The sequence below is a fragment of the Eucyclogobius newberryi genome, unplaced genomic scaffold (genome assembly GCF_026437365.1).
Source record: "Eucyclogobius newberryi isolate DKJ021-1_F unplaced genomic scaffold, fEucNew1.0.hap1 SCAF_6, whole genome shotgun sequence".
Lineage (NCBI taxonomy): Eukaryota > Metazoa > Chordata > Actinopteri > Gobiiformes > Gobiidae > Eucyclogobius > Eucyclogobius newberryi.
In genome coordinates this window covers 22,009,761-22,028,429 of record NW_027316278.1, presented here as the reverse complement: position 1 = coordinate 22,028,429, position 18,669 = coordinate 22,009,761, and the positions used below count along the sequence as shown (strand labels likewise).

General features: G+C 40.1%; 1 protein-coding gene across 1 annotated transcript; it reads right to left on the bottom strand.

Moving 5' to 3' along the window:
* Positions 1 to 2,211: 2,211 nt before the first annotated feature.
* Positions 2,212 to 18,470, bottom strand: LOC140346628 (A disintegrin and metalloproteinase with thrombospondin motifs 12-like). The gene is made up of 24 exons (XM_072432779.1): positions 18,192 to 18,470; positions 17,635 to 17,984; positions 13,537 to 13,705; positions 13,244 to 13,452; positions 13,087 to 13,170; positions 12,834 to 12,958; positions 12,612 to 12,761; positions 12,385 to 12,528; positions 11,934 to 12,078; positions 11,771 to 11,863; positions 11,112 to 11,257; positions 10,474 to 10,643; positions 9,868 to 10,001; positions 9,346 to 9,466; positions 7,949 to 8,193; positions 7,539 to 7,680; positions 7,094 to 7,220; positions 6,815 to 7,025; positions 5,541 to 6,536; positions 4,492 to 4,644; positions 4,245 to 4,421; positions 3,346 to 3,492; positions 3,111 to 3,264; positions 2,212 to 3,034 (listed from the first exon to the last, which is right to left on the bottom strand). Exons 1-24 carry the CDS (start codon positions 18,316 to 18,318, stop codon positions 2,919 to 2,921), a joined length of 4,635 nt encoding a protein of 1,544 aa, XP_072288880.1. The 5' UTR covers positions 18,319 to 18,470; the 3' UTR covers positions 2,212 to 2,918.
* Between the last annotated feature and the right edge of the window lie 199 nt (positions 18,471 to 18,669).

Sequence of the window (18,669 nt, the reverse complement as noted above, 5' to 3'; positions counted from 1 at the left end):
AGCCACACAAACAAGCCCAAAAAGTCAGCTTTGCTCACATATGTTGTATGACCTTTGAAATGGCAGCAGGTGGGATCGAAAGCTTTTCCTTCTCATATTAATGAAGTGATACTTTTGTGTCATGTGTCTCTGATTTGGCCCATTTGTGAGAATGTGGACTCTCTATTTATGCACACTGTCATTAGGCAGATGTTCTACGAAGAAAAGAAATTCTCGTCAACTTAATTTGAGTCAAGTCCATATGTGGTCTGAGCGAAATCAAACGCACCACTCACAAACAAGCAGAGTGTCCTATGGGAACCATGTGTGCCTGAGTTCCCCGGGGCAGGCTGTTTGTGCTGTATGCCTGGTCAGAGGAGGGCGAGGCTTTAATAACAGCACTAGGTCTGGTACAAGGATGCCAGTTTCAACCCCCAGGACGTACAGTGTGATGGGGTCCAGATGAGGGCCACCTCTTGGGATGGACCAATGTGAGGAAAGGAACTCAGGACTGGTTTGGGTTTGAGAGGTTGGGGTTGTATTTGATTCACAATGTCTATTGAGATATGCAGTTATTTATACATTCCAATTGTTAAGCAACTTAAACGTGTTGCATCACCAGCTCACACAGATGCAGCTTTTTCTCCTGGTCATCAAAGGTAAATATTTAATGTGCTCCTGACTGTTGCGACTGAGGTGTCTGGTAACTTACAAGATGAGGTAGCTGTTTCCTGCTTTACAATGATCAGTAGATGTTTGTCATGTTATCTTTCTTTTCCGAACAAGCACTTACATCATTCTTCTTTAGTAGTGTCTGTTTCAGGTGCCTAAAAGAATTCACTTACAGTTCACGGGTTCAACTCCTTCAGGTGGCCTCAACTCAAAACATGTGCAAGTACCTGGTATGTTCTTGCTCCTTTGGAATGAATGAGCATAGAAATAAAAAACAAATCTGAAACACAAACGATTATATTTTATTGTGACAATGAAAAATACATCCTTTCAGATGCAACAACAAAACATCATATTTCTCATAACCAGTGGAGCCAAAAAGTAAAAAGTACATGAAAGTACATGAAAATTACTATTCAGAATAGTAACATTTAATAAATTTTTTGGTTATACTTATCGAATCATAGTTCATTACATGTATACGTACAGGTTTAAAAAGCAATTAAAAATACAATCACCCAAAAAATCTACTCAATTACAGTAAAGTGACTATTTTTTTATTTTCCACCCCTGTCGTTAACGATACAATACCTTTATCTTGTGCATGTGGTTTGTTGAAAGACTTTTAACCCTTTTAAGGGACTAACAATTATGTTTAAATGCAAATAAAGCTGTACATTTTACTCAAAAACTAATCAAATGTTATTAAAGTGAATTCTTATAGTACTATACTGCGCAATGCCACATTTTTAAACTGGGATTTTATTTTTTATCAGATCAAATATTTGTGGCATTTTCATTTGCCCAGACCCAGTTTCTATGGTGTCAAATGTTTAGTTTCACCTCATAGATCTTTGAGGGAAGACTTATTTGCTGGTTTCCGCATTGCACAGAGAGAATGTGGAAAAAGCAGAAACATTAAAGTAAGCATTTAGACTTAAACCCAAACCACAATCGCAGTGTGTTTCTCAAGCTTTACAGGTTATTTTATGGCTATTTGTGCTTCTTTTTTTCCACTTAAGCTGCTTAGACTAAACTCTAAATGTTGCTGTTTGAGTTGCGCACACAGACATTTTTTCACTTGTGAGGGGCTAATAAACCACAGCAAAGTGTAAAACTGCATATTGTTGGCAGTTAATGAAATGTATATTATGAAAGGCGCTCTGAAGTGACTAGTTGTGAAAACTTGACAAAATATACATGAGGCAATTTCCCCCAGTCACAAGCGAGTGCACTCATAGTTCAAACTTCAGGCAGAATTGTGCCACACATCCTTGCATCCGCTAAGTAGTTCCTTTTTAGCAAATAACATGATAAATTGTTAGCAAATAACTGATTATCATGAAAAAAAGGTAAATAGAACTACCTATTACTCTTTCCCTTTTTATGTAATATATTAGTGCTGAGTAATTCTCCGCACGGTTCTTGAATGACAGTATCAGAGTAAAGCGGCCGCTGTGTCCGTGTCAGGTTTTCTGTCGGAAATCTGGGACAGCTCAACCTGATCCATGAAACAGAGCTGCACTTATAGAACTCACTCAGTCTGAAAGACACTCCCAATGTCTTTGATAGTCACATTTATTGATAACAGACATGCAGGACTTAACCAGTATAAAATACACAAAAGACAAAAGTAATTTACACAAAAGCAACCTGAGAGGGATGACCTGCAACACCTCTTACTCTTTGGTCAATGGGGAGCACTCTGGTTTGGGCTGTGCAGGTTCTGCAGTGTTCTGCACATTAAATGGCAAATATAAATGTCTATTTGCATGTTCCCAGTTTAAAGTGAGCAGAAGTAAATAAACATAATATAGCAGTAACAGTAACAAAATAAGTATTTTTCTATACATTTCTGCAAATTCAGAATCGCTATGATTACAAAATGAAATGTGGTTCAGCAAAGATAGTTTTGAACCAAAAACAACCCCACAACTTTACAGAAATAACACAAATTCCGACCCTTTGCCAAGTTAATGAAATTAACTGAAACATATTTCTACAGAGCAGACATTATTAAAATATAATTATTTACAGTACATTCTGTTCAGCTCTTCTATCTAGAAAAAAGCACCATTCAACTTGTTTAATGTAAGTTTTCCTTTTGAACTATTTGACTGTCAATAATTTTGACAACAATATTTTACAAAATATAGATTTCTATAAATATTAGTGTCACTCACGTCAAAGTACTTTGAACACAAATGCAGTCATAATCAGGTGTGGTTGTAGTACAGTACAATGCAATGGGATGGGACTCTTTGTAATTAGGGCCCACAAGTCACACAACACTGTTTTTGGATTGACCTCAAAGCGCAGCGACCCAGCAGCTTCAGTTTGTCACAAAAACGAGATGACATGGTATTCTTCTTGCAAATTGAGCCTGTAAATAAAGTATATAATTTCAACCTTTGACTAGACTAACCAAACCACTTAAAATGTAACTATAGCTTACATACCTGTACTGTCTTTACATTCCTGTTCATTGCATTTCCTGAGTATGTCTGGTTTGGACATCTTTTCACAAAGGTTGTTCGTCATTGTGGACTCATCCTCTACACTTGTGCACGTGAGTTCACGGAGCTGGTGACCGCCACCACAACTCACCGAGCACTGCAAATATACAGAAGGACAGCGTTACAGTTAGTTATACTCACTTACACCCATCCTCTTTACTACTAAAGTCAATTTAACCTTGTCCCAGTCTTTGATAGTCCAGTGAACACAGGGCTTCAGTGGGCATGGCTCTGAGCTGTTTGGCCTCATTGAATCACTGCAGCGGTTTGCTTCTGGGCAATAAACAAGTCGCTCTCGAGCTCCATCACCACAGCTTCCTGAACACTGAGAGAAACAAACACAGACATTGCTTCTTGATTTACATTTGCTCCTGCCTTTTCCTTCAGTTATCCTTCAGCTTAGCCACAATTATAGAACTGAAGCTAACTCCATCTTGGATAACTGCAATTTGCAGAACAGACACACTGACATGTATTTTATTGATACATATATTAATTTCAGTTGTGCGACAACCCCTGAACAGACAAGGCTGCCTGTCTCAGGTGTATTAAAGGTTATATGCTTTTTATAATGTCTTTATTGTTATGATTACAAACATTTAATGTAAATTATGATGTGTCCCAATTTTCTGACCCTAATGAATGATGTGGCCCAAAAAGTAAAGTTTATTAAACGCATAACTGCATACAGACAAAAAGTGCTGCAGTCATCTAAAAAAGTGCTTGGTCGACTAAAGACATAAATTCATCTTTAAACTATTAAGTATATTGATGATCAAACCACGTATGACCCAAAGTTCACAGACAACAGCACAGGATACCAGGAATTCACACCTTCTTTTTTTTTTTTTTTACAGAAAGCTAGTAAACACTGTTTTTCCCCCTGTAAAATGGTAGATAAAACACACAATTCACTCCTAAATCTCAAAATAACTACAAGAATTCTCCTTTCTGCTGCGGTCCATATAAATTCTATTAAACAATAATTCAACTAACAATATTTGACAGCCGATTAATTGACTACGATGCCATAAATACAGTGTATAAAAAGGATTGTCGGCAAAGCCTTGCTCTTACAGGACCCCATGGGGACGTGCTCCAGGACAGACAGAGTTTTCGGGGGCAAGTCAAAGTGCTGATGGGTTTGCTGGACAGAGCCTGACAGTGGAAGGGTCTCAGGGGTCTTCTACTCTGAGAATCCACACACTGGACATCTCGATGCCTCCGCGCCACAGCAGCACACTCATCTGGACACTGGTGGAAAAAATAAAATGACCAATAAGTAAAATGAACTAGTAAAGAGTGATCAGGAAATGTTACTGGCCTTGCTCCAGCTGCCACTTTGCCAGGAGGCACAGGGCTGCAGATGACACGTGCGAGCAGGCTCAGGTCGCTCAGTGTGCAGACAGCCTTCCTCACTCTGTGCACTGCAAACAACTGTCCTCCAAATCGCACCAATCCCACAAGTGGTTGAACACTGGACAGCACAACACTCAAATTAGACTAGGAAAATGCACTGTAATACATTAAGGAAAGCTGAAAAAAATATAATAACTTCATAATACAATCCTTAAGTTATTTGAAGTAGCTTAGAGTTACAATGTTTTCAAACAGCAGGATAAATCTTTGACATCAGAGGGGCTGACACAGAAACATGAACTTTCAACCATTTATATCAGATTAGGCGATAAAAATCAATTTGTGATCTCTTTTACTTTTCCCCCACCCATTTCTCCTATTGGTCAGCCACTGTAAAGCTCTGGGTGAGTGACAGGTGGATTTACCAATCACAGTGAAGTGTGAACTTTCAGAAGATGAAGATGACTTTATTTACATAGAAAAATACAAGTGTGAATTGTGATGAAATCAAGATCATGATCTGGCGCCACGAAAATCATGATAAAAATCTTTTGCTTTATCCCCAACCTGTAATTCATATTCAAATTCACTATTTGCCAACCAGGATAAACTATTTAACTTACCCTAACTAACCCGCCATCAATTAAATCAAGATTCATTAGTTTCAACTCATCAATGATAAGCACGGGGCATTATAATCTAGGTCTAAGTCTACAGCCAATCATCTAGAAGCAGAGTTTTGATTTTGGAAGAACTCATGTTAAATTTCATCCATCAAAATTAACTATAAGTCTCCTTTATGAAGTCGCATTTTTTTTTCAAATAAGAAAAATTAAATTAAATTATGATGTGATTATTATTATTTTCTTGCCATACCATCTATCTCTAATTCATTATAATATTAGAAGATTGCATACATCACATTGTTAGCATGCTTGAGAATTCAACTTTGAATCTTAGGTATTAAATCTATAAGTGATCTATAAACACATTTGTCATATAAATAAGACTCACCTCACTCCAGTTGCCAACGACCCATGTGAGGTCCTTCATTACAGTCTCTCTGGCCATAAGGTTGCTCTGGTTACTGCTGGGGATGTTCTGTTTTTTCAGGCGATTTCCTTTGGGGTGCGACATCTTCTTTTGCGCTGGAGAGGTTCCTGTATTAGCTTTTGGTGTAACTGCTAACGTCTTAGGCTTTATGATCTTTACTGTTGGCTGTAGCCATGTGGTTGTGGTCATTGGATGTGTGGTTGTTGTGAATTGGGCCTGTGTTGTGTCAAAAATAAACAATTTTTCAGTCTGTGGGGTTGTGATGAGGAATATTTTGTTGTATTTATTGTTGCGAAGAGTGGACAAAGGCTGAGGACTCCTGGTGGTCACTCTAGTGGTGTGTGTGGTAAGTGGAGAAGTGTCTAATGTAATGGATGATTTTGATTTTGATGGTTTAGCTGTAGTTTTAACATCCAAGTCAATAATTTCCTCCTCGGTTCCGTCTTCAACAATGTAGTCATAACCAGTCGTATATAATACATTTGAAGTACTTCCCTCCTCTTCTTCCTCTTGCATTTCATTTCGAGAATGTTCTGTATTTTTTTCATTTTTGCTCCTTTTAGGAATCGGATACCTTTCTTTTTTGGTCCGCACAACATCAGACTCATTATCAAGTGTGTCTGTGATGTTAGGGACTGAGGTGTTCCAGGTTGAAGTGGTAGAATTAAAGAGAGTAGTCTGTCTGGTGGTTGGACTGTAAACTGTCGGAGCAGCTGTGGATGTGATTGTTGTTGGAAACCAAGTAGATGAAGGTTCGGTGGGTTGGCGCTTTGGGGGGTATAACCGGCGGTATTTGGGAGGAGGCCCGGGACGCCTCCGCAGACCTGGGTTAGGACAACTCTGGAGTCCACACAGTGAACGGGAGCGAGGTTTGGCGGACACGTCGCAGCTCTTCTTCGGGGTAAGGGCACAGGTGACAGTGCGAGAGCGGACTCCTCCACCACATGTAACAGGGCACTTCAAAAATAAAGCAACACAAAGTATTCTTAATTTGTGAACTATATTTTATAGTAGTGTTTTACCCCCACAATATTGAAAGCAGGAAATGTATTTATGTATTTTTTCTATTAAAGATGTTTTGTCTGTAACACAAAGACAATAATATTTATGTATATGGCTTTTACTGCTTGAAACAGTTCCAGACAATGACAGATGATTTACTGTTGAGACCCTACAAACTGTTGTGTAATATTTATTTGTTGCTATTAGATGTGTTTTAACATAAGCTTACTTACCTCTTCCCACACTCCCATGGTCCACTCTTGTCCACATGGGGCATCTCTGTTGCAGGGGACCACACGTTTAGGTTTGAGCAGATGTTTGCACTCTACAGGATGCAACACAGTCTCCTCCCCTGAGACAGTGCGAACACACAACACCGTCCGTGAGCGTACTCCTTCTGGCCCACAAGTGGCAGTGCAGTGCTGCCAGCCCCCAACCCACCACCTGAAAAGAAGAAGTCTAAATGTAACTGTTTTTACCACCGACTAAAATCCTGGCACAAATGTTAAGACCTGGCTGGACAGTCCATTTTCTTGCATTTTCTGTATCTGTCTTGTGGTTGTGTTTCAGTTTCACACAATGAGTCGTCCACCACCCCCACATCGACCTCAAGGCAACGCACAGGCTGATGCTGCTCACCTGTAAAACCAAGAGGCAGTTTATACAAAATGCCATTCAAACCTTAAACAATGAGCTTGAGCTTGTGTCGTCACACCTCAAAGAATTTTCCGTTTGCCTTATTTTAAACTCAATGGAGATTTAAAGACGCTTAATACTAAATTTAGCGTTCATTTAAAAGTATTCTTGTTCTATAGTCTAATATATTTACCAGTAGGGACTCAGCGGCTTATTGAGTTCTTGTGTTTACTTTTTGCCTATGCATCTCTTTGGCACAGTAACGTAAAGTTTTTGGCATTCGATCCAGGCTCTATAGAGAAAATTGAAGAGAATACAGACCTAATCCACATGCAGCGCTGCAGTGTGTCCAGGCCCCATGCCTCCATGTGTAAATGAGATCTGTGATCTCATTTACAGTCTTTCTGGCCTTTTTGATGGTGTACTCATACTTTATACCAGGGTTGTTTTCTTGGTATAGAAGCTGCAAAAGTGTGAAACATTAACAACAAAGTTTTTATTACATTTTTCCTAATTAAAAATGTAATCAACTAATTAACCAAATTTAAACATCATTTATCAATGAGAAATAATGGCAAAGTGAACAAATTAACACAACTTTCTTCTTTTTCTTCAAATTAACACAACAAATTTCTTTAGAGATGACTGGACTAAGAAATAAGTGATTGTTTCAGCTACAGCTCACAACATGCAACAGGAGTAGACTAATCCCCCTTTAGCCCTCGCAGTACCTGTAAAATGACGGGCTTATTTGTGGGTCCCGGGGCTGTGAGGTTCTCCATGTTGGCTGTCCGCTCATAGTAGAACGTTGTGCCACCCGCTTCATACTCTCCGTTCCACTGGATGATGTAGTTGCCATTGAGGAAGTACTCCTCTGAGTCGTGGCTCTTCAGTGCCAAGAAGTTACCTGCCTCCTCCACTTCGGTGACCAGGATGTCCCGCGCCCCCTCAGGTATCAGGCCCACATCTATGTATCCTGTACAGACAGAACCAGTCACTCAGAGGCCACCGGGGCTGCAGTCAGGCGACCACATGCTCTCTGATCTTTAATAGAGTGGGCTCAGGCTGTGGGCGGCTGGCATGTGTTGTATTCTGCGTGGGGGGCAATGGCCTGCTTCTTTTTACTGTACCAAAAAAAAAAAAAAACATCTACAAGTTCTGAAGTTTAATGATTTTTAAGAGGCGCTGTGAGCATTACTAACTTGCGGGTCAGATGTTTTTGAAGTCCTACACATCTGGGTCAATCTCTTAAAAAACTGCAATTTTATGATTTTGCGCACACTGGATGAATGTACAGTCATCAGCACTAAAACGTCAACTGCCAAACAAACATGTGGCTTTCTTTAGTTGCACTTTCATGTTGTTTGCACCTGTCTATTTCAAAATCCTACCACAAGGGGGCACAAGCTAACGTGTATAATTATGTATATATATAAGGATATTTTTAAGATGAGCAAAGTATTCAATATTAAACCGTCAGTCGGCTCATTCGAGTTAAACTGCGCCTCGTCTGGATGATCAAAAATGATCAGCGAGAGTTGTGTCGACAGGGAAAAGAAAATGTCTGCAGTTTAAAATGTACTGTATCTATATTAATGATCTGGTTTAAGATTCACAGATCAATAATATGCTCATCAGTGTCAGCGGACAATGATATTGACTATTGCCAAATTTTCAACAAACAAATACCATAAGAGTAAAAACTTCAAAGGCCAGGAACACAAACTTTAATCAACTAAATAAAATAAATAAATGGCTTGCTAAAAATATATACATTTACTTTTTTATTACATGCATCTGTTGATCATCTATTTCAAAATCAGAACATGGGAAAGCACCACAACGATTTATATGTTTTCGAGTTGCAACATTGGCAGGAAAAAAGACACACAAACCGTTACCGCCAAGTGGGATAACAGCTGTACAGTCATGTTGCCGTGACAACTGAGTAAAACACAAAGAAGGGCGTTCAGTGGTGATCCTGTCCTCAAATGACTTTGTGCCTTGAGATAACGGTACTTCATCATTCTGTTTTAATACATGAAAGCACTTTGCAGTAAACGTATAATGATGGCATTTGCACACCATATACTGAAGGTAATGCTTTGGAAAATATCTTTAAACCCACCGAAGCCTTCTCCTTCATCAAACCGATTATAGACAGTCTCACAGCTGGAACCGTCCCCTAAACATACTCCACAGCGATCCTCAACAGCATTGGAGTCAATGCCGAAGTCACAGCCCACCTCCTGAACACACAGACTAGAGGTAATCTAAAGACTATAATTAAGTATATTCCACTCTTAAGTCTGTTATATAAGTGGTTTGAATAATAAAAAAGAGGTTAATGGCATTTTAATACAACAACAGAACAGCTAGACATATATCATGAGCCTACTGAATGTGCATGCTTTTAACTGCTTTATTATTCATGAAGAAATTGTGTAAAAAGGTGTTAAAACATAAACATAAACAAAACAAGGTTATTGTGTTTTTTTGTATCTGAAAATATGTAAAGATTTGAATAACAAAAAATGAAAATTGTGTATTTGGGACATTGGTAGCTCATTTTAGAATCATATATCAAATATCGATTATAATCATTATTTTGGTTACCCCTGCCCTTTATTCTCTTACCCAGCCACACTACCTTGCACACTCCATTGACACAGATGTTTCGCGACTTGTTGTTCATGAAGCAGGGCGTCCCATCGGTCACAGCGTCCAGCATCTTCTCCGAGAAATACTCGTTGACGGGTCGACAATGCAGCTCACAAGGACTTACTAAGCAGGGTAAATAAAAACATTAACATTTTCTTTAAGGATGTGTTTTTGCAACAAATGACTGGCAATCTTACTGACTTCAAACAGTATTCCATATTGCGCGACCACACATGAAAAACTGTGCATCTCACATAGCCTTACTTTTGAACATGCTAAATATTTTAGAAGTAATTGCAACAGTATGTTTCGAGAGAGCAATTCAGCCAGTTTATGTGTGGTCCCATACAGAAGGAATTTGGCAGCTGTGTTTTGTCAAAGGCTGTCAGATTGAGGTGAAGTAATTACATACAAACCATAAATTACAAGGACTGAAACATAAAACATAGAAATGTGTGTTGACCCCAGCAAAAACTGCAATTACAGGCCAGAGAGGTGTAATTGTACATCGAGGTGCCTTCCATTTCTACAGGAAATGCTGCCCCCTGTTGGATCTCTCGTTGTAATTACATCATGACCTCAAACCTCTACTTACCATGGTTGGTGACTGGTATCCATTGATAAAGCTCATTGTGGTAGGACACTGTGTTAAACTCGCTGCATTGCATTTCTCTAAACGATGGCAGGTCGTTCAGGCAGGGTTTTGTGTTGCACGTTCGATAGCGCCTCCTCTCCCCGGTGCAGTATTTACCCCCAAATTCAGGCCTGCGCAAATTAGAAATACATAAATAAAATAGATTAAGGATAACTTTGGTGACTGAAAATTACACCTATTATCACTATACCTCTACTATTTCTTTCAGTGGTTCATTGTTTAAATGCGAGTGCAACATTCAGTTTCTTCTACTATTATATTACCCACGTTTTATATGACAGTGCCATTCAATTAATTTCAACTGTGAAAGCAATTACTGCCCACATTCCAGCAAATGGCTGCAGTGGCTTTTAAAACGTGACACACCAATCATTACTAATAAATGAATAGTCTACACTTCCGCAGGTTTACATTTACAGTACAGAAATAACTTTCTCATGTACTCAATGTGTCAATCATCCTCCATATAATATGAGTGATGTTTCCCCCCTGAATTTGGCATCCCTAAATAATAAATAATAAAACATGCACAACATGTAGATAAAACTATTATTTTGAGTATCTGATCTGAGACTCACTTGGGACTGTTGCACTCTCTGTCTGCAGACTGGACTCCGGTGCCACATGTCCTGGAGCAGAAGGACCAGGTGCTCCAGGGCCCCCAGCCTCCATTCACTGTCTCAGGCAGCTTCCCCACGATCACACACTCTCCAGAGATACACCACTGAAAAGCACAAGTAAACACAGCTCACATTAAAGATTGTTTATTTAGGATTTATATATTTTACAAGACATTTGATTCACATATGTGATCATTATTTTTTTGGCTCATTGTAAACCTCAATATTGATTGAAATATGGGGTAATAAAAGAAACAGGTCTATTAATGTCCAGTTCAAAACTGTGGAATTTAGTCTCCTCTGATGGCCCCGCTGGTAATTCACTTTAACAGGCACCATATTTTATTTTTAAGAAATATAAATACAGCATTTTTAACCCTATGTATTTGACCCCAAATGTTTCAAATAACTGTAAGAAACTACTGAGCCATGGGGGGCAGGTAAAAACTGACATTTTCTGACCCATTCCTCTAATGGAAGATAATACTGGATTACTCAAACATGCATAAATCAACTAATCCAACTTTGAGAAAGTTACTGATGAGGAGAAGTTCATAAATGTACCTTTTGCATGATACATATACTGATATGATGATGTGATATACTGACTAACTTACCTTTCCAGGCCCACAGCGTGTTCCATCGATGGGCGAATCAAGTTTAGAGCGACACGAGCCATTCACAGAACACCACAGGATCTGACAGATATTCTAAAAGAAAAATGTAACAATGAAAATTAATGCTTAAAACCATTTGGAAAAATGTGCATGTATGACTAACATCGACTTCGGAGCAGAAAGTTGCATTTGGCCCATACTGAAGCTGACACTGATGCTGTGTGGTGTAGCGCACGCCCAGGTTTGCCAGCGGAGTGGCCAGCTCTTTCTTTGAGGGACGGTCATCCAGACAGAAACCCCAACCTCGGCTACAAATAAACAGTGACATAAAAACGTTTTAACAGGCAAGCTATTTTATATTCTTCTTATATTCAAGGCCACACATGCTCTTGACTCATAGTGCAGGTTTAAGATTTATAACCTCCTGGAAGCACTTGCCACTGTTACAGCCAAAAGATTAACATGTGGTTGGAACATGGTGTTGACTGTTTTCTCGGCCAGGCCTTCTTTTTCTCACAAACCCCTTGGATGTTCTCTATAGTGAGTCTGCAAATACTTTCACTAAAACATATTGTACTATCGCTGGGCAGAGTCTCATTCCATTGCACACTTACTCCAGAAAGCGGGTGATGTACTCTTTGGAGCAGGACGACCACGTAAGGGGCGAGCTGTCGTACATTAACTGTCTGGACATGATGAACGGATGCCTCCCATCCACCTCACAGTCATTCCCCTGGCCATCATGATGGATCCCAAAACTGCATTCAAACATAAAGTTTCGATCACAGAACAATGAGCATGATTCTTTTTGAATGTAGAGTTTCCGCAGAAGCCCACACACCTATGGCCCATCTCATGAGCCACGGTAAAGGCGACAGGCAGACCAGAATCCTCGTTAATATTGCAACTTCGATGAGGCTGACACATTCCAGACAGATGAGAGAGCCCCAGAGTCTCACAAGGCTGGTTCATTCCAGCACAGATGTCTTTTCTAAAAAGGAATTAGAGATAAACTATTTGGGAATTATTCATGATGTCCGATAATGTGAGTCTTGTCACTTACCGAGTAACCAACACAGCCAAGTCATGATGAGCTGGGTGTGTATCACTTTGTGGATTTATATTTTTCTGCCAGGCACAGAAACTAGACAAAGTGGTGTCTGCATTGTGAACAATCTTCAACCCTTTCTGGTAGAAACAATATCTTAATGAAATTAATCTAAAACTGAATACATCTTATGTGAAAATTTGAAAATAAATAAAAGCAATGGAAAAGGTTGCAACTGGTGTGATGAAGTTGACCAGATCTGTTTTACCTCTTCTCCTTGAAGAAGAATAAGTCGAACCAAGATGACATGGACTGCATTGCCAATACTGGCATCATGGAAAATGCCAGCCACCTGTCGACACGGCACGTTTAAGTACTAAATCATTTCTGTCTCATTCTTAGACAAAGGAATGTATGATGCTTACCATATTCATGATAGTGAAAATGTATGACTCCACATTATTGCTTCCATGATACTCAATCAGTTTTGAGTCAGCCACCACCATAGTCTCCACCCAGCGCTCACTGCTGACGGAGCGCTGCTGCCGGGACTGAACTGGATCTGTCTCTTTCTCCTGGTCTCTCTCCCATTCTTCCCTCTCTCGCTCCACTTTTGCACAATCCTCTGCATTGTCTAAAACATTGTAATATTTCATACACTTACTAAGCACCAGATGCTAAAAGCATTTACAATACTATGACTTGTACCAGAACCAACCTTGAACCCCACAGGGGCTGTGAGAACCACCATCACTCCGTTTTCTTCTGTTAGAGGTGGCAGTAGTTTTAGGATAAATAACATGAGGCTCTGGACTTCCAGTGGAATGACTGGACTTCTGTACAGGCTCAATGAAGTAATAGCCCTCTGGAAGGGAGAAGAAGCCTCTCTGAAAATACAAATGTATAATCGTCATACATTTTTATCTTCAACCATATCTTTTCTTCCAGATGTAGTGTGTGATAATAATAAAACTGAAGATTAAGTTCTCCAGTTTGTCACTGTTTGTAAAACTCCTCTTTGCCCTGATTGCATGCACAGACTTGTTTAGACAGCTGGGTTTGATGCCCACAATCCACCAACTTGTCTTGCCATGCCTTTTTCATTTCATTTTTTTCATTTCATTTCATATTTTTTTAAATAAAGTTCATCTGAATAATTCAATCATTTCTATCACTGATCAACTTGTAAATGTAGAACTTCTCGCCAATATCTCCCTGGGGCACATTCTCTGTCGGCTGCAGTAAGACAAAGTGCAAGTATTCTCTGCATGTTCTCACCGGTGCAGGCTGTTCACTGATCACTGAAGTCTGCTGCTGAACACACACATACATTCTACCCAGTGTATACAAAAGCTACAGCTACACAAGAGAATCCTGTTAAAACCACGCTCGACTTTTCTGTGCAAACAACTGTGCGAGGGGTTGCTTTATTAACGCTGGTGTGTAAGTGGGTTTTGAGTCGAACCAAGTCCAAATACACCAAGACTGTTCCAGGACAAACCTTCCCTCCTCCACTAAAACTATTCTACAGAATGAATGAGGCAGACATGATTCTTCCAGAGCAAAATAGTGATCATACTCTGTGCTAGTACAAAATATATTGCATCGCAATGATTTAAAAGTGTTTAAATATTATTTCTAGCCAGTGCACACATACAAGAGAAAACATTTCTATTGCACAAGAGTTTAAAGGCAGATGTTGAAGAATGGAACCATGCAGGGCTAACAGTTCCTGTTTAGTTCAGCTGACAGCTTTCTAGGTCATCTGAAAAAACTTTATCACTGTGAAATAATAGAAAAATGGTTACCTTACTTGCCAAATCTGGTTTATTTATATGATCTAAATTCAACACTGAAACTGGTTGTCTATAGATCATGACGCTAAAGTGTACATACATGAATATCGTAAGCAACAGGCAAATGGCTCAACTTTGAGATGAAAACGTTTGAAGACTGAGCTTGACATGGCCTTGGTCCCAGGTGCAGACTCATCCTTAAGGCATGCAGCCTGATATGTGGACACCAAGCAGCAAAAGCTATTCTCTTTGTATACTGCATTTTGTCAAAGTTTCAGTCTTGTCATGACCTGTAATGCAAAAGACTAACTACAGTTTTATTTGTATATTTTACTATCAGTGAGCCATGCTATCTGACATTTCCTGCCTGCAACTATAATCTCAGCAGAGAAAAACAGGTAGGAATACAGTTATACTACTGTTCTTACTCACTGTACTCCTGAGCTTTGTAGGACTTTGTGTATACACTGTGGATACAGCGTTAGTGGTAATCCTTTAATTGCTATAAACAAAGTCTCTGCTATGTTTAACAAAGAAGCCCTGTGTAATTTGATGCAAAGAAATCTCTTTAACAAAATTGTTTTCATAGGCTAAAATAATACATAAATACATGCAATTAAAAAAAAATAAGACAAATCATTGTTTTGTCTGACAAATAGCTGAGGATTGCAGCTGTAATTAACACATTGATATACTGCTGAACATAAGTCCTGGATAAAACATAATGTAAATGAATGTGTAGTCTTTATTCCACTATTGTGACTTGAGTCTTGCCAATGGAGATCTCTAGTTTCTCTTAAATATGAAACACACCTGTCCCCCCTTCGTCTTAAGTCTTTTCCATGCAGAATTTGTGGAACCCAGAGGAAGTGTTTGGGTGTGAGGTGCCAGAGCCCAGGGAGGTTACCATAACACAAGCCTGTGCTCTCAACACACGGGCCATGTGGAACTGCTTTACTCATACTTCCTGCTTCTGTGGGTTTGGTAGTCCGGGCCAATTGGGTCTGGAAGCTCCTGCCTGTGGCCTTAGCAGAGGTTAGTGGGAAACGCGACTGGGGAGGGCCGCTCATGACTTGATGATTAAGCAAAACTATTCAAATAAGCTTGCAGCCTAAACAAGTGTTTTTGTTTCATTATAAGGTCATATAAACCCCCCGTCCATTTTTGCTTCACATGAAAAGGTTGCCCTAAAGCTAATCTCCTCAGAGTTGAAAGACATTATCATTTTTCCTCTGTAAAGTGAGAAAAAAAACATGCATTTAAGTGAGGAAAATACCAATATAATAGGTCCAGACTTGCTCCTTCTTGTTTGGTGCCTGAGGGATTACCTAAGGTTCTCCTGACAAATGTTTTACTGCTACAACTGAGGGTTAAGTTTTAGTGGGTGTTTGACGAGCAGTAAGTTCTCCAAATTCTCCATTGTTACAATTATTTGTTTTGCAGCAGTTGGATTTCATTCACTTTTATCATTCACTCTAATCTTTTGTTATTTTTGTTATATATTGATAATAAGACATGCTTTGACTTTACACAACCTCACTACATATCTATTTTATAAGCCATTATGGTTTGAGTCTTCTGCTAATCCATCACAAGGTCATTTATAATTTATACTAGATTGAAGAATTACGATACGCAAGTTCATTCTTTTAACACAGTAGAATAACAGAAATCGTTATCAAGTTGCACTTGGATTTATTGAATATTATCCAAACTGCATAGTGGATAATCAATAAGCAAAGAGTAACAGTCTTTATAAATGCATAGATATATTGTAAAAGGAGGACCTCATGTTTGTTTAAAGATTTTCTTAAACATCGATCATAAAGACGAGTTTTGAGACAGCAGTATTATTGTTCAAGAGGGAATGTAAGGTGGAAAGACTATAGGGCTCACATCGGTTGACCAAGAAACAGCTTCATCAGAAGGTATGCAGGGACCACTCTGCAAATAGTTTCAGGAAGTCTTTGAAAGGCAGAGTAACAGACAGACTACTGTCAGATACATCAAGAAAGAGAGAGAGAACGAGAGACAGAGAGAGAGAAGAAAGAGAAGTAGAGAGAGAGATAGAGATAGAGAGAGAAAGAGAGAGATAGAAGGAGAGAGAGAGAAGAGATGAAAGAGAGAAAGACAGAGAGAAAGAGAGAGAGAGAAAGACAGAAAGAAAAACAGAGAAAGAGAGAGAAAGTTTCTTCTTTCTCTTCACCTCTTTGAAACGTGGATGTTCCCTCCTCAGTGAGTCTGGTCTGGACCGGCTGCAGCGACTGACATGACTGAATGAGAGTCTAGACTTATCCAGTCCGTCACAGGTGCTGAAGGCAGTAGTTCCTTTAAGTCATGGCAGTAGTTCCTATGAGAGTGACTTACCCAGTCCATCACACGTGCTGATGGCAGTAGTTCCTTTAAGTCATGGCAGTAGTTCCTATGAGAGTGACTTACCCAGTCCATCACAGGTGCTGATGGCAGTAGTTCCTATAAGAGTGACTTATCCAGTCCGTCACAGGTGCTGATGGCAGTAGTTCCTATAAATCATGGCAGTAGTTCCTATGAGAGTGACTTACCCAGTCCGTCACACGTGCTGATGGCAGTAGTTCCTATAAATCATGGCAGTAGTTCCTATGAGAGTGACTTATCCAGTCCGTCACACGTGCTGATGGCAGTAGTTCCTATAAATCATGGCAGTAGTTCCTATGAGAGTGACTTATCCAGTCCGTCACACGTGCTGATGGCAGTAGTTCCTATAAATCATGGCAGTAGTTCCTATGAGAGTGACTTACCCAGTCCGTCACACGTGCTGAAGGCAGTAGTTCCTTTAAGTCATGGCAGTAGTTCCTATGAGAGTGACTTACCCAGTCCGTCACACGTGCTGATGGCAGTAGTTCCTATAAGTCATGGCAGTAGTTTCTATGAGAGTGACTTACCCAGTCCGTCACAGGTGCTGATGGCAGTAGTTCCTATGAGAGTGACTTACCAGTCCGTCACAGGTGCTGATGGCAGTAGTTCCTATGAGAGTGACTTACCAGTCCGTCACAGGTGCTGATGGCAGTAGTTCCTATGGCGTTGGAGGTGATCACGGTTCCCAAATGGTGACAGAAGTTGACCTTGTTTGAAGGAAGCTCTGTCCTGTTGACGCCCCCGTTCCTCCGCTCCACAGTGTAGTCATTTGACACTAGCTTAGTGTTTGCGCTCAGGTTAAACACTAAGGTGTCTCCATTGTAGTTGACCTTGTAGTAGACTCTGTCCTCTGTAGTGTGGGGTCGAAGGTCACGTCTGACTCGTTGACTATTGAAGTGATGAGAGAGGGAGTGGGAGAGGAACGCTCCATCTGCACTGGTTTTGAATGGATGAACAATGGCTGAACCACTCTGACCTGTACAGTGAAAAAGCATACATTTTAATAGTGTAAAACATAAAAAATACATTATATGAATTGCATTTTTTTCATTTCAGCATCAATATCAAATAGGCCTTTTTTAAACCTACCACAAAAATGTTAATGGTATATTCATGTGAAACTTAAATGTGTCAGTTTATGTGCCTGAAATAAAGTCAAATGGAAAACGGTGCATGCACTGACCTTGTTCTGCAAAGAGTGTATGAAATCTGCTGGAGTCAAAGGGCTCTCCGTGGCCAGCTGCCAACATGAACACAAAGCTGAGCAGCAGAAGCAGCAGAAGCAGCGCGCACTCCTGCAGACATCGCATATTTGGTGGAACCAAATTCCAAACAGCGGGAAAGTGTCCGTGGCTTTGGAGGTCCAGTGGCGTTTGGGGCGACCACTCCGATCCTCTGCAGCACTGTCATGACATGAAGACTGCCAGCCCTCTGTCCAGACGAAGCAGAAGACGAAGCATGAGCCGAAGCATGAGCCGAAGCGGAACAGGCCCAGGGCAGGAGTGCGGGACTGACCGTGCAGGTCTCCGGCTGCGGGAGAGGCGGAGTGAGCTGTGGCCAGTCAAGTCTAGTTCACCAGAAAGAATGAGGGGAAGTGGGATGCTGCGCTCAGGAAGCGCTAATTGGTCTGAAAGAGAAAGTTGCCACGACTACAGGTCCAA